We start from the raw sequence: 25,704 nt of genomic DNA, 5'->3' as shown, positions 1-25,704 counted from the left end.
GAGGTTTCCCCGAGCCATAATGTGAATGTTACGTAATTGTGGCGAATCCTTGGTCTCATTTCGCCAAATACCATCTCGCTATCACCAGTCCCATCGACCCTAAATAATCTAGTAGTTGTTGCAGCGTCGTTAAATAATTAGTAAAAACACTTAATTTATTGAAATATGTTTTTGCATGGATGAAATGAATCATGACCCTATTCGTCATAGTGTAATGCATGTGCTGTGGGTTGTGAGGCATCTCAACACGTAGAGAGCAGCTGATAGCAACACAAGGCGTCTTCTAACACCCTGTGATAAATTGTTCATTTAAGATATCTCTTTGTACTGCAGGAGCGGAATCTTGTGGATCAGTATTTGACTGGTATAAAGGAGGAATATGTGGACCAGAGCCATGATTTCAAATCTGAGATAAAGTTTGAGGAAGATCCTGCGCCAGTTTCGTTCGCTGTGGTGAAACGTGAACCTGAGGTGAGTGGAGCACAAGAAATGCTCTGTGTGTTTTTCTTCCAGTGTTTACCTTGTATTTTGATTGTAACGGACACTACCTCTTTACAACAGTACTCGCAGTGCCTTTTACTCTATGGTAGAGACAAAAAACCTTACCATTATTTTTTATTACAAGTTACGTCAAGTTGCAGAAAACTAATGTTGGAGTTTTACCACGGTTTATGTTTTAAATATGAAAAGGAAATTGCTTGTTACGCTTATTCTTAATTGTTGCCAAGCAACACATTCCCACAGTGCGTTTGAAAAAAATGTTGTTCTTAAGGACACGAATTCTTTTTGTGTTCTCTGTGTCTTTGTCTAAAATTGTTAATACATTTTACCGTTTGGAAATAATTGATTTTGCTTTAGACTTATCTACAAACATTATCTCCTGCTTCAGCTCTTTATCACCTCTTGTTTTCAAATATTTACATATTTGCATGATATCCTTTGTAGGACATCTTACCCATAGAGAAAAGATATTTTGCAACTTTACGATAAAATATGTAGCTGATTTTGAGTGGATTCCAGAATAGGTTCTAAATTCTGCAATATGTCCTGACACATACATGAAACTGTTTATTTATTTACTCTTATTCTGTCAGTGAATTGTACTTAATTTTAATACAGGTAGAAAAACGTAAAATTAGAAACATCAATTTACCAATTTCAAAATGACTAGAGATAAACATAATGAATTTGAATTTTCTTGTACTTCTTATGAGTAAACACCAACTTAGTTAAAATTCTCGGGAAAGTTATCAAGTTCACGAAATGGTTTAACGAATTTTCTGAACAGACCAGTATATACCTGGTAATGTAAAAATTTGAAGCCATACATTGACATAGTATTAGACATTGTTAGGAAAAGAGAAATTGTACAAAGATGTGGTGTTACGATTACCATGTCTTACTGTAAAATTGGTGCACTGGTGTCCAGATACTGGTTGGACAAGTTACCTATTTGAAGTCTTTTTCTGGGGTTATTCCTTAAACCAATAAGAGCAAATGCTGGGTAACTTTCGATGGTGGACCTTCGATTCATTTCGCTGGCATTATCATCTTCATTTCACTAAGACATTAGATAACCATTGCAGTTGATAAAGTGTCGTAAAATAAACCATTTCAAAATTCACCAAATTCGTGACTTGAAATTGAATTATTCGTTCATAGATAATTTTTGCTATTATACAGTACCGTAATTAAATAGTTATTCTAGAACAGTCATTTTCCTCAAGTTTGCCACAGCACACTCGAAAGATCCGTTGGTGTGCGGAAGAATACCGAATCCGGCTCAACTCAGCCTTCAGTAAACACAGTGTGGGTGTGCGAGCAGCAGGGATGCGCATCTAGGGTAGCCAGATCATTAAAATTAGAATATCGTGCCTATCTTTAAAATTATCGTATTGTACTTGGCTTTATGAAAGAAAATATTTCGTGCATTAAATGCCTTACAAACACTTATAGTGATATTGTATGTTTTCAAATTTCCTAAATAATAAGTTAATTATCACGCTAATATTGCATTGTAATGATTTTCTGTCGTTATGTTTTGCTTTTCTATCATAAACATGAAATAAAAAATACAAAAATTGTGTTATTTCTATTTGTAAGTAATATGTGCATCGTTTATCTCCTCAATGTCTTATGCACCATGTGCCTTTTCACCATTCCTCATATTATCATTTCCCAGTGTGTTGGCTCATAAATATTCATATAAAACTTAAAATATTATATTTACTGTATCAATGCATATACATAATTAATTTATTTGTATTTTATAGTATACTTATATCCTCTGAAAACCTTCGAAATTGCCCTCCTGCTTGGTAACAGCAGATTGCATGACTGCCACAGCATTTTAAATTACCAGTACACTTTTGTGTGCCACGTGTTGAAAAGGGTTGAAAAACGCTGTTCTACAAGAAAAAGATGTGCCCTATGAAATATCTACCCCAAGAATTGTTTTTTATTAGCTAAAATTCTACAAGGCCTAATACGACTTAAATGCAGTTGTGTAGCAGTTAAAATCTATGGGCTTTTGTTAATGTGAATTGTGCTTCTTTTTTATTTATTTGCAGGAAGAGCAGAGTGACTTCAATGTGGGGCCAAGGGTGGAAGTAACAGCAGAGGACAACGAGGTTTTTGCCGAAAGGTGAGTGTGGTGTACTAGTCTTCGCATAGAGAGTTCGTTGTGTTTGGAGTGCCCAGAAGCAGCTTCAGAAGAACTGACTGCAATAATCAGTTATTACATTCACACTCCACTTCTCTTGATATCTGATTTCCACAAGTACTGTTCAAACCTTTCTTCATGTTCTTCACTAAAAGTGCCTAGATTTTCAAGAAAATAATCTAGATGGACATGCATACACTCATATTGCAGCCTAGGATCTTCAAACTCCTCAATTTAATTTCTACAGTTTCTTTATAATTGAAGTCTTTGTAATTCCTTAGGAAATAATGAGCTACCATTTTGAGTCCATTCCAAGAGTTTTTCTGTGAACCGCTCATCACGTTTAGGAAGTCATTGTGTAACATTAATTCGCCTATTTCATTTATTTATTCATTTGTTTGTTTCTTCTTTAGTTCATGCATTCTAGTATAGTTAAGGACATCAATCTTTCACTTTCACATCACTGGAATTACAACTACAATAATACATACAATGGTTCTTGAACAGTGTTTCACCAGGTTCTGATTTCTTTCTGTTTGGCCACTGTTTCCCCTTCCACTGCCCTACTGTGGCAATCACACAAGAAACTAATTGGTGTTGTTATTGATGCAGAGTTCTTAGCAATAAAGCCATTTGCTCTCTTACTCTCCAATATTTCTCGCACATAAAGAGTTTAGAGCAGTGGTGGCTCAAAATCAGCGTAGCAACTTACGATTTTCAAGTTACGTGCTTCTCTGTAAAAGACTACTTAGCTCTCACGCATGGCTGTAGAAAGTTTTACTGTAAGTAAGGTATTGTAGTAAAATCACAATCATATAAATGAGACAATTTATATTATTAGTACCTGAGATGCGCCATGCACAATAATAATCAGCAGTAAAAAAGGTATAATGAATTTAGAAAAATTCTGCAAAGACACACAAGTAAGGAATAAACTTTATTTAAAAATGGAAATATTGCGATATATAATTATGACTTTATCACTACTTTTTGTAAATTAACAGTAATTCACGTAAAATTATATAGTGTATTCTTTTAGGCTAAAATAGTATATATTGTACTTGAATTATATTGTCATGAAACTTTGGAAGAAAGAACCATATACTGGTACGTAAATACATGCACAAGCTGAACAACAAAGAAATATAGTTATTTCTTAAGCTTTTATTTCATTTAAAACAGTTATATTACCGGTTGTTCTTTATTGTTGTGAACTTAGAGAGAGGAACATAGGTTAAGGGTGTTTGAGAATAAGGTGCTTAGGAAAATAGGGCTAAGAGGGATGAAGTTACAGGAGAATGGAGAAAGTTACACAATGCAGAGCTGCACGCATTGTATTCTTCACCTGACATAATTAGAAACATTAAATCCAGACGTTTGAGATGGGCAGGGCATGTAGCACGTATGGGCGAATCCAGAAATGCATATAGAGTGTTAGTTGGGAGGCCGGAGGGAAAAAGACCTTTAGGGAGGCCGAGACGTAGATGGGAATACAATATTAAAATGGATTTGAGGGAGGTGGGATATGATGATAGAGACTGGATTAATCTTGCTCAGGATAGAGACGAATGGCGGGCTTATGTGAGGGCGGCAATGAACCACCGGGTTCCTTAAAAGCCAGTAAGTAAGTAAGTAATTATTTGTTGCATTTGCAATGTCTACTTGTAATTCTTATTTCACAAGAGGTCATTCTTCTCACTTGAAGGGCCTGCTGCAAACGCTTGATGTTTAACGTTTATTTTTAGGTATAACATTCTCTGTATTGGTAATATTATGTTCGCAGGTGCAGTCCTTAGCACTGAACTTAAAATATTATCTGTCAGTCGACTCCTTAGATTAGATTTGTTAAGTTGCATGGAAGGGAAGAACTGGTTACACCTATACGCACTGTCGAACATTGATATTATTTCTGAAACAAATTATTATATTTCGGAATATGTATTACGTATCTTTCTCGTGTTAAATTCTATTGTACCTGGTTAACATGTTTCGGCCTCTTATGGGCCTTCTTCAGAACTGGTTGTTGCTGGTCTTGTCGCTTTTTGTTTTGTTTCCTGTGGGGGTGTGTTTGTGCAGTGTAATGTGGAGTCAAATAAATTGAAATGTGTGTTGAGAATTTCATTTGGATGTATTTTTGTGTGTCTGTATATTTCGTATTGTTCTAGTGTGTTTAGTTTCTGGCTTTTTGGTTGGATGTGTAGAATTTCCATGTCTGTGTTGATGTCTCTGTAGGTGTGGTTAGCATTTGTGAAGTGTTCTGCATATGTGGAAGTGTTTTGTAATTCTGTTATGGCTGTGTTTGTAACGTGTTTGAAATGATCTGCCTGTCTGTCCTATGTAGAAGTTGTTGCAGGTGTTACATTTGAGTTTGTATACGCCTCTGTCGTTGTATTTGTTTGTTTGTTGAGATGTTTTTGTAGGGTATTGTTTGTTCTGTATGCGATATTGTAATTTAATTTCTTGAATGAGGTTGCAACCTTGTGTGTGTTTTTGTTTTAGTATGTTAGTGTGATGTATTTTTTGTGTTCTTGTGTTTGTGTTGTATTCTTATGTTTTTTGTGATTATGTTTTGTCTTACGTATTATGTTGTCTATTATGTTAGGGTTGTATCCGTTTTCTTGTGCTATGTATTTGATTGTGTTTAGTTCTTCGTTGTAATCCTGTTGGTTCATTGGTATGTTGAGTAGTCTGTGTACCATTGTTCGGAATGCGCCTTGTTTGTGTTTGTTGGATGGTTGGATGTGTTGTGTATGTGTGTTGTTGTTGTTGTGGGTTTTCTGTAGATTTTGAATGTGTGTTTGTTGTTTACTTTTGTTATTGTGATGTCTAGAAAATTTATGGATTTGTTGTTTTCAGTTTCTAATGTGTAGTGTAGCTTTGGATGTATTTTGTTTATGTGTTGATGTAGGTTTTGGATCTGTGTTTTGTTTCCTTTGTATAGTATTAGTATGTCGTCTACGTATCTGTGCCAATATATGATGTATTTTATTATTTAAAATAAAAAGTAAAAATTAAAGTAATTGAGGATATTCTGATGGTGACTTCAGTGCTCTTTACTCTTTAGCATGAGGTTGAGTGATGCACTGTATTAAATTTGTACTTCCCTATGACGTCTAACATAAGACTACAGGGATATAGGAAAGGGATATCAAGGGAAGTAAGGTTTGAACGCGTGCTATGCTGAAACGAAATTGAAGAACAGCATGTAAGAGAACGGGATGACGACGCTGGTTTAGAGCAAAGGCTGGACATCACTGCAAATGATTTTGATGTACTTCTTCCTAAACACTTGCACACTGAACAAAATAGTGAAGAAATAATTCCAGTTTTGTTCAAGTGTTTGTACGTAGCACTCTTGTCAGTTGTTCTATACCACGAAAAAAGAGTGCAATTATTATTAAATACTTAGACTTTTTTGTTCATATATATTTGTTTTTGTTTGTTTATAACTGATATGTTTTTCGTTCATTTAGGAAGTGAAACAAATATTAATTATTTTTATAAAGGCCAAGTCTTACTTTAAGAGTCCACTGCAAGAGTGATGGATGTCACTTTCTTGTCGAAAATAAACCAAGACTGTCAATGCATACCTTAGGACTTATAGAATGTACATACAGAGTTATATGGCATTAACACTGATAGTCACTGTCCAGTAATGATCAGAAAATCACAGTTAAGTTTTGAGCGCTAAGCATTTCAAACTTTCAATTGCTTCTCCTGTAAAATGTATTCCAAATGACATCCATCATTCTTGCAGTGGACTCTTCACTTGCTAATAGCCTACAGGTGTTGGGCAGTAATATTTTAAAAGACAAGCATAGCAAAGTTTATTAACAAACGCCATTTAACATTTAAAATTAATTTAGTAAAACTAAAATAAAGAATAATTTTATGCTACTGGGAAGCCAAATCACAAGCCATGTTACGAAAAGCAGATATCACACTCACCTCGTGAGATTGACTGCATTGTATACGGACGAGTTTCATTGAACGAACACAACAGCAATTCGTTTACTTGTGTGAACTGCGCAGTTGAACTTAGAATATCTAACAACCAAGAGTCGGTCCACTCTTTTTGCCGTGAAGCATAATCCTATAATGTGAAATCATTAGTGATCTATAGTATGATTTTTTATGTAGTTATTGTTATTCTGCATGGTTTCATTAGTTTGGCCTGCCTCTTTATTTTCCATTGTCAGAAAAGAGGTCCATCAACATCTTCATATCCTACTTCAGACTCGAAATTATATAAAATTTGGAAAGCCACTTTCCTTAGGCAATATCGCTAATAGTGCAAGAGACAGATCAACTCTAATGAAGTGCTTGAGAGAAGTAACATAAGAGACACTGAACTGAGCATAAACTGTACTCATCAAACCAATACTCCGAATCATTCATTCTTTCATGGCATTCTGCTCAAGGGCAGATCTGTCTTTGCAAACACAGTATTCTCCAATGTTTGCTATGGTCCGTCTCCACATACATCCTGTGTCGTCTGTCATCTGAAGCTTCAGCTCAGTTTCCTGGGCGCTTGTGGCATTGTCCACTTTTCCTTCCATTTCCAGCTGATACATTGGCTAATGCAGGATTCATTCTTTGGAGTGTATGTACCAAGTGTACAAACACGCTCTGGCTTTCTCAAAGCTACAACCGTAGATCTCTGTGTGATGCAGGTACATACCAGCCAATCACCTAGTTCAAGCAGGGATAGGCGTCTATGATGTTTTGTTTCATTTTCCATTCAGGAGTCTAGGAAGTTTTCACAGAACTGACGTCATTTATGTTGCACAACAGTCGTGCAGACCGCTTTACAAGTTGTGTACTTTCTGACCATCTTCTCCATAGTATCCACTCCTGCTTTGGTTTTGTTATTATTTGTGGCTTGAAATTGTTGTCTCCCTTTGAACAAGACTTGTCATGATGCTGTGATGACAGCAGCACAAGTCTTTTTTGTTTTCTTGAATTATGGAATGTCAGTAAAATCACCGTGACCCCAAAAAGACACGAAAAACTTCTCTTCCTTTCACTATTGTGAACAGTTAGGTATGTCAACTTCTTTTTCCTTGCCACTCAGGGGTAGGTTTTGAACAGCAAGTTCACTGTCGTATTGCAGCTTGTGAAAATGTTGTCCTTCGTCCTCTGCCATAGAGAGCTAATATGAATCCTAAACAGTTCTCATTCCTTGGTCCTGACCTGTTACCTGGTTTCCCTCCTCTGTGAACTTGCATGCCATGAGTTTGCATCTGCTGACGTTCAGATAGTCCACACCTATGGAGTAACAGCTCGTCTGGCTGCGAAATCAAGTGGTCCGGGTTCGATTCCCAGTTGGGACAAACTACCTGGTTGAGGTTTTTCCGATGTTTTCCCTCAACCCAATATGAGCAAATGCTGGGTAACTTTCAGTGTTGGACCCCTGACTCATTTCGCCGGCATTATCACCTTCATCTCATTCAGACGCTAAATAACTTAAGATGTTGATAAAGCTTCGTAAAATAACTACTAAAAAAAGTTCAGATTTTTATACCATATTTCCTGGCTTTCATTCTGTAAAAAATAACTTGAAATAACAACATCCACAAACATAGAGGTGGAAGCTGCTCGTCAGTCATAATGCATTAAATAGAGTACGCAAGTCTTAAATGTGCTACAGACATCTCAAATACTTCTCTCAATTAAGTTAATGCTTTTATGTCGAGTGCGAGTATAATTATTAAGTGGAGAAAAAATATTTTACTTAGTAGGCGTGTGTTCTTTTACACTTATAAATTACTTTGTTGCAGACCTTTGAAAGCATTATTACTAGTTTACTGTTCGTAAACCAACAAATAAGAAGTTAGAGATAATACCAATACAGTTTTTCTCATGATGACGCATACTACGAAATGGAATCAGTGATGTTCCACTGCAAGTTATCCTAATTTTAAAGTGACGAAATTAATAAACTATAAAGATTTTATACAAGGCGACCAGTTGTGGTGGGTTCCTCCAAGTTGGTGACCGGGGTGGTGCAATAGTGTCTCAATAGTGCTCTTCTTTTCCTCATTTTTTCGAATTATCACCATTCAGCCTTTTCGTTCTCTTGTTTTTTTCATCACTATATTTCTCTCCGCTGGCCACCATTGCACGCGGAACGCCTACCACAACATCACAGCCATTTTTACCTCTCCAGTCCCGCTGTTTTCTTTTTGCCATGTTCGACTAAATGACAGGACTTGTTAAGAATGCCTGGTGAGGCTACAGACTTCTACGTACTTCTTCTTCTTCTAGATATTACATTCATTCTTAGGTTAAGATTCTTAGGCTTATAACTCCCGTCTCACCAGCAGGGATCTTTCCTATCTCCGTGGTCCTGTCCCACGGTTTTGAGTGCGACTTTCCAATTGTGTGGCCTGACAGGGCGCCCAGCAATGAAACAATAGTCGACCCTTCATACTGCCCCTATATGCAAGTTTAGCAGCAGAGCCAGGACCCGGGACGATTTAGATGCCCTGGTGACCGACTCTGCTCTCCAGGGCAGATATATCGGTCCGACGTGTTACCGCTGACTGACTAATGGGTGTCGCAGTGTAATCAACCACAAGTCCTCTGAAGCTGTGCAGTCTCGGATTACTCCGGCATTGGTGGGCGAGGTCGATTAGTCCGGCAGTTGTTCAGTGTAGAGTGGGGAGCCAAGGGTGGTTATTCCCGTAGTAGGGGCATAAAATTGCGTATCGCCACTGGTGTACGACTTGCCGTTAGGTGTTTCATGTCCAGTTTGAGTCCACAACTGTGGAGTAACGGTCAGCGCGTCTGGCTGCGAAACCAGGTGGCCTGGGTTCGAATCCCGGTCAGGGCAAGTTATCTGGTTGAGGTTTTTCCGGGGTTTTCCCTCAACCCAATACGAGCAAATGCTGGGTAACTTTCGGTGCTGGACCCTGGACTCATTTCACCGACATTATCACCTTCATATCATTCAGACGCTAAATAACTTAGATGTTGATACAACGTCGTAAAATAACCCAATAAAAAAAATGTCCAGTTTGAAGGGTAACTTGCGTGAGGTGGGTTTGCTTGTGATCGGGCTGTAGAGGGTCCCCACGGCCGGCACAGACTGAGAAGAATTTTTACGTGTCTTTTTCTTATGCCCCTCTAGTGGCAGTCTGACGCCGACAGTTCCGTAGGGGGTGGCAGTTCCAAAATGGCCTCTTTGCGCTCCTCTTCTCCTGCATTAGAGGAACAAAAACATAAGAAACCAAAGTTAGGAAAAGACAATGCGACTGGTGATCATATGACGAACACTGCAATGGACTTGGACTCAGAGAAAGTAACAGTTAAAGTGCTGCCTCCAAAGTTTATTAGTATCACCTTGCACAGAACGGAAAAAACTATGTAAAACATCAGTCAATTCTATGAGAGACGCGCACTCGATGGACTCGTGGACAAGGTCAGAAATGCAACTCAACCCTGCAGCTGCAGTGTCCTCGTCGAGACTGCATCTGCAAAACAGAGTGAGACGCTGTTGAGAGAAAAGTCGCTGGGGTCATACCGCATCAGACTTGAGCAACACTCCTTGCTGAACACCACGCGGGGAGTTTTGCATATGGAGTCTCTAGATGGTGCGTCCGATAAAGAGATCCAATTAGAGCTGGCAGAACAGTCCATGTCCAACTCATACCATTTACTGCGTAAGCGGGACAGACTGAACCCCTGAGTACAATCTTTCTGACCTTTGAAACGCCTGTCTTGCTAGAATACATCCTTGTCAGGTACGATCGTGTCCGTGTGCTTGTGTATGTGCCGAACCCAATGCAGTGCTTTAGCTGCCAAAGGTTCGAACATACGCAGAAACGTTGCACTAACAATGTCAAATGTGCGAAGTGCGGCGGTTCTGACCATGGGGATTCCCCATGTGACGGTGCCTAGCACTGTGTGAATTGTTCTGGGGACCACGCCGCCAATTTTAAAAATTGCTGAAGTATATGGTAGAGAAGGATATTCAAGACTTTCGAGTCCGAGAAAATATTACTTTCTTAGAGGCGCGTAAGCATATTTTCGATCAACAATAAAAGGCGACAGGAAAGTCTTATTCATCAGTATTGCAGAAGGCAACAGAGGGAATTGATGCATCTACGCAGACACCACCTCTTGCAAGTATGCCTGGGAAGCGAATTGAGACCGCAAATCAGACGTATGTGGACACTGCCACACAGGCTGCTGAGTCAGACGACTCGTGTGGGCTTGATATCAGGCCTTATGTCTCTAGAAAGATCGCTGCCGTGACAGCAGAGAAGGATTCTAGGCCTGGTAGAACACCGGAATGTCGCACTCATAGTTTGGGTGGCGGGTCGAGATCACGTCCTCGATCAAGATCACAATCAGGAGTGCGACGAACTGCAAGTGAGTCGCCACAGTCGAAGACTAAGGAGTCGCAAGAAAAGATAAAAAGAGATGATCCCCTGTAAAGCCACCATCAAGATTTAGCTCCTCATGATGACTGATATTGTACAGTGGAATATGAATGGTGTATGCAACAGATATACAGAACTACAACAATTGATCTATCATCACAACCCTGCTACTTTATGTCTTCAGGAGACATCTCCGACCCGAATACTCCCTGAATATTTCAGGATACAGTGTTCACCGGTACGATCATCTTGCCAGTATTCGGGCCTGTGGAGGTTGCGCCATCCTACTCCGGCAAAGTATCTTTTCCTCTGTTATCAATATTAGCACACCTAATCAATGTATGGCAGCTACAATAATCTATCTAGGTTCCAATTTTCAATAGTTTGTGTCTATATGCCCCCAGATATACCTTACAAAGTTAATGACGTGGAACACATTCTGTCGCAGGTACCAGCTCCATATTTGTTAGTGGGGGATTTTAATGCATCTCACCATTTTTGGGGCTCTAATTCTGATGATGACAGAGAAAATAAAATAGCAGAGGTATGTACCCATATCAATCTGATTACCCTAAATTCCGGGTTATGGTACTTTCTCCATGATAGACATCTCCATTTGTAGCCCAGTTTTGTCCACGCATTTCGAGTGGTCTGTGCTTCATGACCTGCATGGCAGTGACCACTGCCCATCTGAATGCGTATGTCCGCTCTACGTCCTGCGGAATCTCGCTCTCCAAACTGGGTTATTAAAAAGGCGGACTGGGTCGGATTTTCGGAGTCTGTATCATTCGATGATAATGGACGTGAAAATGTGGACTCTGTAGTAGAACATTTCTCAAATATGGTTATTAAGTCAGCAGAATTACCTATCTCCCAGTCGTCCTGCAGGCCAAAACGCTCCCCTGTGCCCTCGTGGACGGATGCCTGCAGAGATGCAATCTGAGACCCCAAACATGCCTCACGCCAATTTGAGCGCCATCCGACCCAAGATGATTTTGTTCAGTTTAAACGTCTTTGAGTCAAAGCTCGTCGCACTGTGTGCGATGCTAAGAAGACGTCCTGGACAAACTACGTCAATTCATTGAAAAAGATCGTCCCAGCTAACACCGTATGGGACAAAGTCCGTCGAATAATGGGGAAACGTAGTTGTGTAATTTCAGGCCTTCTGAACAATGGAGTAACAACCACCAGTCCCATATAAATATTTGCTACCACTTTTGCACAAATAAGCACCTCAAGGAGTATGTCCGGTATTTCTAAAAATCAAATATTTTGCAGAAAAACTAAACCTAAATTTTAAATCTGATAGCACTAATGTCTACAATGCACCATTCACATCCGAGAAGTTGAAGGCGGCACTAGACACTTCCTTTGACACCTCCCCTGGTCCTGATAACATCCATAACCGCCAGCTGGAAAGTTCTTTCTTCTAGCAATGTACAACAAAATTTGGACTGAAGGGGTATTTCCATCTGCTTGGCATTCCGCCATTGTAATCCCAGTCCGGAAACTGGGAAAGGATCTCGGAGCTGCAGACCCATTCCTTTCAACAGCTGCGTATGTAGGGTTATGGAAAAGATGATACGTAAATGGCCATGTACTCGAATCGGAAAACCGATTATCTAATATTCAATGTGGCTTTTGTAAGCACAGATTCTTCTCAGACCATCTTGTTTGGATGGAGACCATCATTAGAGATGCTTTCCTCAGGAAGGATCATCTTGTGGCAGTCTTTGATCTAGAAAAAGGCTTACGATACCACATGGCTTTATGGAATTCTGCTAACTCTGCATGATTGGGGTCTTCGTGATAGTTTTCCAACGTTTATTGCGAAGTTCATGGCTGAGCAGTATTTCCGAGTTAGAGTAGGCACCACACTTTCTAACAAACATCTTCAAGAAAACAGCACCGTTCAGTCCCTGCAGTGTCTGAATTCTGAAGATCCATTTGTGTTAAGAATCCAGGAACTTTTCCATACTTTCTCCTAAGCTCTGATTGTGAGATGGGAGTAGTGTGGATTCTGGGTCTTTTTGCCTTCTAACGAGGCAGCGGATGCTGCAGCAAGGGACGGTGCTATGAATGGATCTGAGGTGTTTTGGCGTGAGAGTTTGCAAGATATTCAAAATTACCAGAAACATACAATGAGAAGGGGAATGGTCTGCACAAGAGGGAAACAAATTACGAAGAATAAGGAATACTGATCGAGTTTGGGATTCGTCCACAAGAGCATCACGACACGAAGAGGTTTACTCACCCGGTTGAGGATTGGCCACTGTCAACTGACATATGGCCATCTCCTATGTGCTGAACCTTAGCTGGAGTGTGATATATGCCGTGTTCCACTTACGGTGGAACATTTTTTATTGCATTGTAAAAAATATGACCATGTCCGCCGGCAATATGGAATTTGGCCGGATCTACGTGACACTCTTGGAAATGATTTTAATTTTAAAAATACAGTTCTGAGATTTTTAATGAATACAGTACTTGACAGGGTGATTTAATTTTTTATTGACCCGTTTTACTTATCCTCTGGACCCTTTACATTCGGAGGTTACATATTTTGTTTAGTATATGTTTTTAACAAACTTGACATTCGGATCTTTTACATCCGAATTTATTTCTGGTGGCATTTGTTTTATTATTTTACTGTTTCTTTTTCAGATACTAGCTAGGGTCTGACAATTGCTCAGCTTTATGAATTGTATGCATCACCTTGTTGAAACTGCATTTGTGTACCTCGTTGTGTGTGCCTCTGTTTTGTGAAGGATTTTAGATAAGGGCGCAAATAGCCATAGTAGCTGACGCGCCCTTTTTAAATCCCACTAACTAACTATACATGGTGATTTACGAGGATTTACTGCCACTTTCGGAGCTTATTTCGGAAGACATTCTGCAAATATTAGCGTTGTTTAGTGTTGTGTAGATTATCAAGAATTTCGATTTATTATTTTTTTTATTCTGACTTAGTCTATTAATTTTGTTTACAACTATGTTTACTCAGTAACGCAAGAATTTTTATCTTAATTGACTGTTGAAGATTACATATCTATATAATTGATGGAGAATTTCACTTCAAGTAACTGTGAAATACATATTTGCCCTTTTTGTAATAAGAATTTTAAGGGAGCCCATAGTCTACATATTCATGTGAGTAAAATGCATATGGATAAAAGTCAAACAGATGTGGATAATGCTATGCTAAATGAGGATTTGGAACAAACTATATCAGGTATGTCACAGAAAGACAAATGCCTTTATTGTGGCAAGTTCTTTCAATCTGTCCAAATCCATATTAGCAAAGTTCATCCGGAAAATTATCGCAGTAAGATTGCTCAAAAATACGCTATTGGTGTCGAGAACAAAACTCAAGTCCAATGCATCCCAATCAGGCTAAAAGATACCAACAAGGCAAAACCTACACAGATTCTAGATTTTAAAGAGATGTTTAGAACTATTATTAATAATAATGACTTTGATACTTTTGAGAAATTACTTCATGATCTTACTAATTATATTTAATGCATGCTATTAATACTCTACCGGGACCAAAACACCCAGCGATTAGATATTATGAAGCAGAAAACGTCAAGAAGGGAATTTTCGTACTTCTTATCTTTCAACTAACAATCCTGAAAGATTAGCCAAAAGAAAACGTGAGAATAATCGGAAAAAATATCACGATGAACTTTTCATTATTTTAACCAATGACGTAAAGTGGCACGACATTATAATGCAAAACCAAAATGGTTTGAGGTGCAAAATTTCGATTGATAATATTTATACTCATTTTAGTGGTATTTTTGAAAAAGTCAATGATAACACCCCTCTTCCATTGTCCAGCCTTAAGTTCTTTTGAAGATATTTCTGTTTCAGAATCAGATATTAATGTTGCACTTTCAAGAATTAAAGTAGACCCGTCTCCAGGGCCAGATCACATAATTGTGCGATGTCTTATATGTTGCAGACATCTACTTTATTGCATATAATAGCAAATGGAATGTTCAAATTTCGAAAATGCCCAAAAATATTTAAATTTACGAAAACAGTTTTGATATATAAAGATGGAGATCCCCTTGAAATTAAAAACTGGAGGCCGATATCTATTTTTTCTGTTATTCGCAGGATTACAGAAAAATGTTTTGATAAACGATTGAGACACTATTTGGGATGCTCACGTCATAAAAGAGTTTTATTTCCTGCCTGGAACTCACATAAACACTTCTATAATTATTGCTTGTTTACAAACTGCTAAGTCACAGAATAAAAGCTGCTTTACAGCTTTCTTAGATGTGTCAAAAGCATATGATACTGTTGGGCATGAGCATATCAAACGTTGCCTACTTCACACTGATATGCCTGAAAATTTAAGAAGTGTTATAATTGACCTTGTATAAAACAGTAACATCAGAGTCGAAACAGGGCCAAACAAAACTGACTGCATACATCTTCTGAAAAGTTTACCACAGGGATCTCCTCTTTCCCCCATGCTATTTAACGTAGCCATTAATGATATGTTACAAGAACTTGCAGAACCAGAAATCATTGCAGAATATGGTTTCTCTTTAAAACCAGAAAATAGTAAGCTATCAGTTGTAGCTTTTGCAGATGATATAGTGGTTATTGGAAAGATTGAAGAATCTGGTACTGAACTTATCAATCTCACTATTAGTAATTTAGCTTCCCTTGGTCTGCAAATAAATCCAGCTAAGTGTAACATTACCAATATTGTTATTGGTCAAATGGAAGAGGGAAAACTACTATTACCAAATGGACAAAATATCAATTTAAAAAAAAATGGTGACGTTATTAAGTATCTTGGTGTTACATTTGCAGATGAGATAGTTCTTGATAAATCTAATCTTATTAAAAACTAGAAAGTGATATAAATAGCTTATCGACTTCCATACTTTTGAAACCAGATCAAAAACTTTACATTCTTAATCAATTTATATGGCCAAGATTTACTTATCATTTACAGTGTACTCAATTGAGCAACATTCCAGTTTCTTTTCTTGAAGATGTTGATAAATTAATTCCGTCAGCTGTTAAAAAAATGTTAAATCTACCATATGATTGTTCGAATAATATGCTTTATGCTCCTCGAAATGTTAGGGGATTGAACTTGGTTAAAATGGAATGGGAGGCTAACATTCAGCACTTTAATATTGCTAAGACATTACTCCAAGTTGATGATGAACATCTTCATATTAGTAGAAATTTAGTGTCCGAGATTGAAGAATGTTTACGAAATTTAGCAATCCAAAATAATAACAATTCTGTCCCACAAACTGGACGTCAAATTAGAAAACATTTATAAAAGGAAGCCTATAATGCTTGGGCTAGTCTTCTGCATAAAGGAAAAGGAGTATCAGTTTTCCAAGATGAACCGAAAGTAGGATTATCGTCATCAGAATGGATCACTGCCGTTAAAATGTCATGCAATACTGCAGCAGTAAGCTCAGTACCAGGGCGAACAACGACTTCACGACAGTGTAGAACTCCAGGATGTGAGGCGACTGAGACTCTTGGTCATGTGCTAGGATTATGTCCTAAAGGAGATTTATTGCGCAATGTACGTCATCATAGTGTTCGCTCTTACATTGCCTCACATTCAAGGAAAAACAAAAATCTTGAAGTACATGAAGAAGTACATTGTATATCCGACGAAGGCAGTAACAGACGAGTGGATATAGTTGCTCTTAATAGACAAAAGAAGGCAGTAATATTGGACCCAACTGTACGGATCGAAAAGGATGTATCTCAAGCATTAGCAGTTGATAAAAAAAATCAAGTCATATACCGCCCATGTGTTCCTCACTTGAGTGAGAGATATAATGCAATTGATTACACAGGGAGGTGAGGGGTTTGCTGTTTGGTGCCCCCGGATCGGCATATAAATATACTACTGGCATTTTAAAACAATATGATATGACATCCCAAGATATTAAAAATATTTGTTTAAATATCTTAAAGAAATCCATAAGCATTTTACATAATCATTTATATAATGTTTAATTTTTTAAACTTTCTAAATTGCATATTGTACTATGATTGCTACCTATTGTATTGATTTTTCTCTGTATTCCATATATACATTTTGTTCATTGTTTCCGGACCTATATGGTCACCTGTTATGGCAGGCGGATATAAAATAAAATAATTCTTCTTTAATTAATTAGCGTTCTGAAGCTGAAAATGTATTGCGAATTCCATAGTTGCTTCGTACGGATTTTTTTTTTTTCAATTTTAATTACAAAATTACATTTTTCTTACGCATTTATCACAATAATTTGTTACAAATCACGCCACTCTTGTAAATTCTTCAAGACTGTACATTAGGATGCATAATTAAACTACTGTAAAATATCAAGTTCCTAAAGTCGCATAATTTATATCAATTTTTGTGATAAGTCCTTAACAGTAATGTCATTTTTAATTAAAAATTGAAAAACAAAATCTGTACAAACCAAGTAATAACACATGTTTAGCTTCAGAACACTACCCAATTAAAGAAATGTTAGTTAATTATCTATTTGTAATATTCATTTACTCTAAAAGCTAAAGAAAAGAGGTACTTTACTAACAACTTCAAATTTGCGTAACTCAGAAAATATTGAGATTAGGACACATGTTTAAGTGACATTCTTGCTCATAATGTCTTCGGATGTAAGCTCCGTAAGTAGTGGCAAATCCTCGTCAATCACTCTGTATATCACAAGAATAAGAGATAGAAAAAGTTATAGCAAATTTTTAATCCGGAATTTCGAAACAATCGCATAAAATAGCACTTTCATGTCGAAGAAAGAGTAAGATAAAAGCAGGTGACTTTGGACAGAGAGGCTTATTAAAAATAAAAGGTAACTAAGATTTGACTAACATTGTGTAATCCTTATAAAATTTATGGTACAGGTGAAGTCCAAATTGTTGAGACTAATTTGATACTTGAACATTAGCCTACATTAGATTAATTGAACGTGCCGATGTTTAAAGGGCATATTTCCATGAAACTATATTTGTGGGAAAACACAAAACATATTTTCGCAACTAAACGAAGAGAGAAATTTATTAGATCTCAGATGGACTACATAGAACTGTTTAAGAGACAACGGCTTCATCAAATAATCTTTAAGTCTACTGTATTAAGAGTAATCATATTAAAAAATCCACTAAAGTATATTCTTGTAACAAAAAAATAAATGAAAGAACTGAAAACAACATAACATCAAATACATCATTTGTGTTTCAAACTCTTAACTATTTATTACTCATAATATTTATATCATTTCTTCTAGCTCGTTTTCTTAGTTTGCTGTCCCCCCAGCTTCCACATCTGCTCTGGGTCATTCTCCATTTATATACGTTTTTGCGGACACAAGCCATTCCTTAAACTTTTAATAGAAAAGCTAATGTTCATCTGGAACATACTAGATAGTCTTGACAATGTCCTCAAGCTTTGTCTTAGCTATTGGTGTTCTGTTTTTATATGCAAGATTAGGAAAGAGTACGGCTTCAACGAAATGACTTGATGTTTGCCTAGGACAGTGTTGTCAGATCTTGAAAAAATATTTCCGAAGGTCTTAATGGAAAAAATCCGGAAATTTGTCAACATTTTTCGAAGGCACTTCCGAAAATCACATAAAATGTTATTATAACCTTCTAACTATTACAATATATGAACCTATAATAAAAAGATTTCTACTTTAATTTTTCTACTCACCAGTTTGATTAGTAGTCACCACCTTCCTCTCATAGATATTTCTCCAGACCAGATATGTACGTTTTTATGCGTTACATATTTTATATTGGTCCATACCTGTGGAGTAACGGTCAGCGCGTCTGGCTGCGAAACCAGGTAGCCCGGGTTCGAATCCTGGTTGGGGCAAGTTACCTGGTTTAGGTTTTTCCGGGGTTTTCCCTCAACCCAATACGAGCAAATGCTGGGTAACTTTCGGTGCTGGACCCCGGACTCATTTCACCGGCATTATCACCTTCATTTCATTCAGACGCTAAATAACCTAGATGTTGATACAGCGTCGTAAAATAACCCAATAAAATAAATAAAAAAATATTTTATATTTAGGGAAGCATTAGTAGTCAAGCTATAAAATATTAACAAAACTTTAACTATATAATGTTCATCTACCAGTTTTAATGTTTGCCAGAGATTGCTTTTTCTAAAAAAAAAAAAAAATAATAAATAATTTCCTACATTAAAAAATCCGGACATTAAAACTTTATTTCCTATTTTTCCGGGAAGTTAAAAAATTCCGAATATTTCAGAAATTTCCGGAGACCTGGCAACACTGGCCTAGGATGAACGTGTATTGCACTGCCACGTTGATATGCGTTGAAGCTATGCTTACTCCAACGAGCACAGAATGCATAGAGTAGACATGAACAGCTTGGAGGTGAAGCCGCTTTTGTAGACCGTCGCCATTATGATGCTACCAAAGCATTGGGCTCCCGGTTAGCACATGGACAGTTGATTGTGATGTTGCATCGTTGTTTTAATTAATAAATGAAGTAATTTCAATATGCCTACATGTACTGTGTATTGCTGCACAAACAGGTTTTCAAAAAAATTCCTGGAATAACTTTTCACAGGTAAATATGCATGTGTGGAATGTACTTATTACCGGTAGATAATGAAGATTTAGCCTAGGTTAGTCGGTTAGATTCGTATTGTTCACGTGTGTGTTTGATTAAGAGAAAGGATTAGTGTATTGATATTATTGTAATTAATTTTTATAGTCACTAAATCAGACACGCTTTGTAAACTTAGCATTTACGAGCGAAGCTAACCTAACAACCCAAATTGGAAGTTTATGTTGCGTGCTATAGAAAATGGGTGTACCGAGGTTTCTCTTCAACCGAATGCACGTAGGCCTATTCGTTTGATGAAAAAGAAATAGTGTATTAATATTATTGTAATTAATTTTTATAATCACGAAATCAGACTTATGCTTTGCAGACATAGTAGCTTCATTAACTCGGTCGTGAACTAACTTAACCCACTTGGTAATAAAACTTCACTTTTGTTCGCCGTTATAATCTAATTATATACTATAAACGAAGAGCCTATCAAATATTATATGGTTAAGAGCATTCCACTTTTTCTCTAAACAAAATCGGGACATCTATACGAAATACTGGCAAAAATAAGAGAATGATAATTTGCGTTAAGAAGCAAGTTGCATTATTAAATCGAAGCAAATGTATCAACCTATAAAAGTAATTATTATAGGTAGCATTTTTATTGTACTAGTAACAAAATAAGGTCAAACTGTTATCTTCCTTTTTTATCATTATTCTTTGTTTAACCTTCCAGATTACCTATTAATACCATACTGCAATTTGAAGAGCTGTCAATTTAAATAACCTGTATATATGTGATTTATCGATGCCAGTTTTGTAATTTTTGCTAAAAATACGTGCCTAGCGATTCTGTATTACGAAACAAACAAGAAAGTGTGAGTCCTCCAGGAAATTAGGAACATATGGAATTCTTATTATCATAAGATCTTCTATAACGTAATAGCTATTTTGCAATGTTTTGGTAGCAACAAGATGGCATCAGGTCCATCAAACCGGCTTCACTCTGTCCAATGGTATTAAGATGCTAGTGTCTACTCTATGTATTCTGTGCTCTTTGGCTTAATCCATGGTTATCTGAATTATAATGAAAATGACACAGGCTGCTTATTCCAAAAAACAACCTTTCTCCTTTTGGTTTGTTTGCAGTTTCTTTGGGTGCGGGGCGTTTCATGTAAAGTGGAGGCCATCGTTTTTTGTAATCTAACAAAATCTCAGTTGTTTCCAGATCAACACAGGTGAACTTTTGTTGTGAGCTGCTTATGATGATCAATTCAGTTAACTGGTGAATAGTGTATATCCTATTATGCCTCCGCAGGTTCCTTTTGATCACTGCAAAATCCATATCGCATAGTATAAAAATTTGTCCATGAACAGGAAACGGCTCCTGAATCCTTTTCAACCTGAGTGACATTAGGAACTTAGAGTAAGGTTCTTATTCTGATCGGTACAGTTATCAGCTCATCATACTGACTGTAAGTAGTGACGCAGAAAAGAAAAAGCATAACCTGGCCCTTTGTAAGCTGTCCCTTAATGGAAAATGTACAGCACAGCAGTATTTTTTCTCTGACCAACCTCTCCTACGGACAATCTTCGTCCCTGGACAACTCGTTCTCAATTTTCTACCTTTCAATAGTTATCTCGAATTACGGAAAATGTAAGCTACAGCATGCAGAAGCAACCGCCAAATTAACAAAAGTTGTTTAGCTGACATCCAGGGATATTAAAGTGTTGGAATCAAACAATCGCCAAATAACTGACATCCAAGGAGATATGATACCGGAACTAGCTATAGCATGAACATCAGCACTGGTTTTTTTTATAGGCCAGAAACGCCATACTTATGCCCATTTAACATGAAACAGAAATTAATGTCTCTAACCGCGTATTGGGTACTGATACATATGCCTCTTTAACATAGACTAATAGACCTACCTTCCAAGATTCAAAGGCAGTGAAAAAACGAAAATGACTTGTAGTGGTGGTTATTCCCTTTTAATATCGACGCGTTTATTTTCAAGGCTGTATCTCTAGTGATAATGTACCTCCTCATTAAATAGGTTTCTTCTGGTGTGAATATTCAATAATTAGCAGTATATTTGTTGCGGCTATTTTATAGAGTGATGTATTCCGACAGGATTGCAGCTACGAATGAGAGGGCTGTCTCATCAGAATTCGACACTATTGCACATGAGACACCAAAGAATTCGGGTTCCTCGGGAGAACCTGTGCGGAGTCATGAAGATAAGAAGCAATTGGAATTAGAATCGTCTGAAATATGTTACTCAACTGCGGAGAAACTCAACGGTCCTGTACCCAAGGACGTAGCCAAGAAAACTTTCAAATGCGATGTTTGTGCGAAGTGTTTTTCAAACTTGGGTAACCTAAAAACTCACGAACGCCTGCACACAGGCGAGAAACCTTTCAAGTGTAATGTTTGTGGTAGGTGTTTCTCGCAGTCTAGTGGCTTGAGGAGCCATAAACACGTGCATACAGACGAGAAACCTTTGAAATGCGGTTTTTGTGGTAAGGATTTCGCGTTGTCAAGTACCCTAAAAATTCATGAGCGCCTTCACACAGGTGTCAAACCTTTCAAATGTGATGTTTGTGGTAAGTGTTTTGCGAAATCCAGTGTTGCAAGAGCTCACGAACGCCTCCACACTGGCGAGAGGCCGTTTAAATGTGATGTTTGTGGTAAGTGTTACACACAGTCGGGTAACCTAAGTATCCATCAAAAAGTGCACACTGGCGAGAAACCTTTCAAATGTGATGTGTGTGGTAAGTGTTACTCGCAGTCCTACAAACTAAAATCCCATGAACGTTTGCACACTGGCGAGAAACCTTTCAAATGTGATATTTGTGGTAAGCGTTACGCGCAGTCGGGTAACATAAGAGCCCATGAGCGTCTGCACACTGACCATAAACCTTTCAAATGTGATGTTTGTGGTAAGTGTTACTCTCTGTCTTGTAACTTAAAAGCCCATAAACGCACACACACTGGCGAGAAACCTTTCAAATGTGATGTATGTGGTAAGGCTTTCTCGCATTTCAGTACCCTAAGACGACACGAAGTTCTGCACACGGGTCAGAAACCTTTCAAATGTGGCGTTTGTGGTAAGTGCTTCTCGCGATCGGGTTCCTTAAAAACGCATCAACGCCTGCACACTGGCGAGAAACCTTTCAAATGTGATATTTGTGGCAAGTGTTATTCGCAGTCTAGTAACCTAAGAAGTCATGAACGCTTGCACGCAGCCGAGAAGTCCTTCAAGTGTGACGTTTGTGGTAAGTGTTTCTCGCAGTCGGCTTACCTAAGAGCCCATGGAAGTCTGCACACTGGCGATAAACCGTTTAAGTGTGATGTTTGTCCGAAGCGTTTCCTGATATCGAGTAACCTAAAAAAACATGAACGCTCGCACACCGGTGAGAAACCTTTCAAATGTGATGTTTGTGGTAAGTGTTACGCGCAGTCGGGTATCCTGAAAGTCCATGCACGCAGTCACACAGGCGATAAACCTTTCAAATGCGATGTTTGTGGTAAGGATTTCACGACGTCGGGTAGCCTAAAACGACATGAGCGCCGTCATACAGGCGACAAACCTTTCAAATGTAATACTTGTGGTAAGTGTTTTTCGGATTCGAGTAACCTAAGTAAACATAACCGGGTGCACACTGGCTAGAGAACTTGGCAATGTGATGTTTGTAGTGTTACAGTTGTAACCTCAAAGCCCATGATCGCCTGCACAGTGGCGAAAAACTTTAAATGTGATGTTTGTGGTAAGCGTTACTCGAAGTCGGGTAACCTAAGAGTCCATGAACGCCGACACAGAAGCGAGAAACTAAAAGTGCGATGTTCGTTTTGAGCGACTCTTTCTAGTAGTCTTTAAGCTTTGAACTTTTGTGCAGAGGCAAGAAACCTTGTAAATGTGACGGACGTCAAACGTGTTTCGCTAGTACGTGTAACTAAGTGTTCTAGTACGCAAGCATATTGGTAACAAACATTGCTATTGTGATTTTTGTGGTAAGTTAAGTCTAAGAAACCATTAACACCTATAGACAGAGAGCTGACATCTTTGAAACGTGTTTCTTTTGCAAGAGTATTACAAATATGTTTTGAAACATTCTGACCAAAAGATTTGGCAATGCGATGACTGTGGAATGTGTTTTTCTCAGTTCTGTAATCTAAAACTGTTAGGCCTTGTCAACAATAAACCGGGAACGAAAACTACAACTAGAACGGAAATACTCTTAAAATACGTTCTTTGAAAGGTGAGCATTCGCAATTGACGAGAAACTTGCAGAGAAAGTGAAAGTTCATTCACTCTGTTGGCATCATAAAGCTACTTCCTCGTTGTATATTTTGTAGCAAGTAGGCCATAAAATAACATCTTCTTCACCCAATGTGTCTTAAGTAACTCAGAAATTCAATAGAATCACTTTCAGTATTATGCTACGTTTATCTGACCAGATTACCACGGAATTGAATTATTAAAAAGCTCTGTGTCATAAATTTGTTATTACGTTAACCTGTGTTTTTAGAACTGGTTTGAAAAGTGTAAGGAGTGGTAGTAGGAGGAAAGAATAGATATGGAGGCGATACCTGACATGTGACTTTTGTGAGAAAGAAAAGATTGAGTTATCAGAAAAAGATTTACTTTCATGATGGGTAATATTATATGAATCTACAGACACGGAAGGTCATCTCAAAGTAAAAGCTATTTTCCCCCTTTATAGTGATATAGCCACTGTATATACTGAGATCACAGGACAGGTCTTGCCTCCTCTACTGTACATAAAATTTGCTGATGATATGACGTTTGCAGAAGAGGAGATGATACTAAAGGATATGCTGCTGGAGCTAAATGACAGCTATGAGCAGTATAGAATGAGAATAAATACAAACAAGACGAAGACCATGCTTATAGTTAGAAAACTAAAGATGGTAAAGTTTCGAATTCTAAATGAGGTAGTAGAACAAGTGGACAGGTTCAAATTCTTGGGGTGTTCTATAAGCATTAACATGAGATGCCGCCAAGAAGTCAAAAGGAAGATAGCAATGGCCAAGGAAACTTTTAATAGATAAAGGAGCATCTTCTGTGTACCTCTGCAAAAATAACTAAGGAAGAGACTAGTGAAGTGCTTTGTATGAAGTGTGGCATTGTATGGGGCAGAAGCATGGACATTACGACGAAGAGAAGAGAAGCGAATAGAAGCATTTGAAATGTGGATATAGAGAAGAATGGAACGTGTGAAATGGACAGACAGAATAAGAAATAAAGCTGTGTTGGAAAGAGTTGGTGAAGAAAGAATGATGCTGAAACTGATCAGGAAGAGGAAAAGGAATTGGTTGAGTCACTGGTGGAAAAGAAACTGCCTGCTGAATGATGTACTGGAAGGAAAATGTACTATGGGAAAAGAGTTCGGAGCAGAAGAAGATATGAGATGATAGACGACACTAAGATATATGGATCATATGAGAAGACAAAGATTAAGGCAGCAAATGTGAAAGATTGGAGAAACCTGGGTTTGCATCGAAAGACCTTCCCTTCGGCAGAACACTGAATGACTGAACCCGTGTTTATGTTAACTGGCTTGTACTCATGAAAGAACGCCATTGTTCAGTGATTTATATTGTCGTTTCCGTTGATGGTTTATTGTAAATCATAAAGCACTTTTGTAGTCATCCGGTGTACTTGTCAAAATGTTATTAAAATATCCATAATTTTACATATTGTTGCAGTATCTTTCGACAGTTCCTGAGGGAGCTGGGTAGGGAATTCCAGAAACGAATTACGAATTGCTGATACTGTGAAAGAGGAAAAATAGTGAGCTGTTTTATGGCAAGGCATAGATAATAAAGGGTCATTTTTAGAACGAGTACCCAGGCTGTGATAAGAGGACAAGAAATTAAAATGCACCGAGAGATAGTTAGGCGAGGAAGTATTGATGATGCGATATAGGAAAATGAGTGAATGGATATATCTTCGGTCCTGTAATCTTACCCATTGGAGTGTTTCAAGGGAAGGTGTAATGTGGTCGTATTTGCGGATGTTGCAAATGAAA

At 37.8% G+C, this 25,704-nt stretch overlaps 1 protein-coding gene across 5 annotated transcripts in view; it reads left to right on the top strand.

Annotated features, from left to right (window-relative positions):
• The window catches only part of LOC138691512 (zinc finger protein 235-like), an 83,547-nt gene extending 58,179 nt beyond the window's left edge, over window positions 1-25,368 (top strand). For 4 of the 5 annotated variants that reach the window (XM_069813506.1, XM_069813507.1, XM_069813509.1 and 1 more), the window contains 3 exons: window positions 334-471; window positions 2,571-2,644; window positions 21,782-25,368. In XM_069813506.1, the coding sequence (XP_069669607.1) occupies window positions 334-471; window positions 2,571-2,644; window positions 21,782-23,321 (1,752 nt within the window). In that variant the 3' untranslated portion in view covers window positions 23,322-25,368. Of the gene's footprint in view, window positions 1-333; window positions 472-2,570; window positions 2,645-9,794; window positions 12,504-21,781 lie in introns of those variants that run through there. The other variant, XM_069813510.1, reaches the window with a different exon arrangement.
• The last annotated feature ends 336 nt before the right edge of the window (window positions 25,369-25,704 follow it).

The sequence above is a fragment of the Periplaneta americana genome, chromosome 16 (assembly GCF_040183065.1).
Source record: "Periplaneta americana isolate PAMFEO1 chromosome 16, P.americana_PAMFEO1_priV1, whole genome shotgun sequence".
Lineage (NCBI taxonomy): Eukaryota > Metazoa > Arthropoda > Insecta > Blattodea > Blattidae > Periplaneta > Periplaneta americana.
Note: the sequence above shows the minus strand (reverse complement) of the source record. Positions and strands in the feature narration are given on the sequence as shown.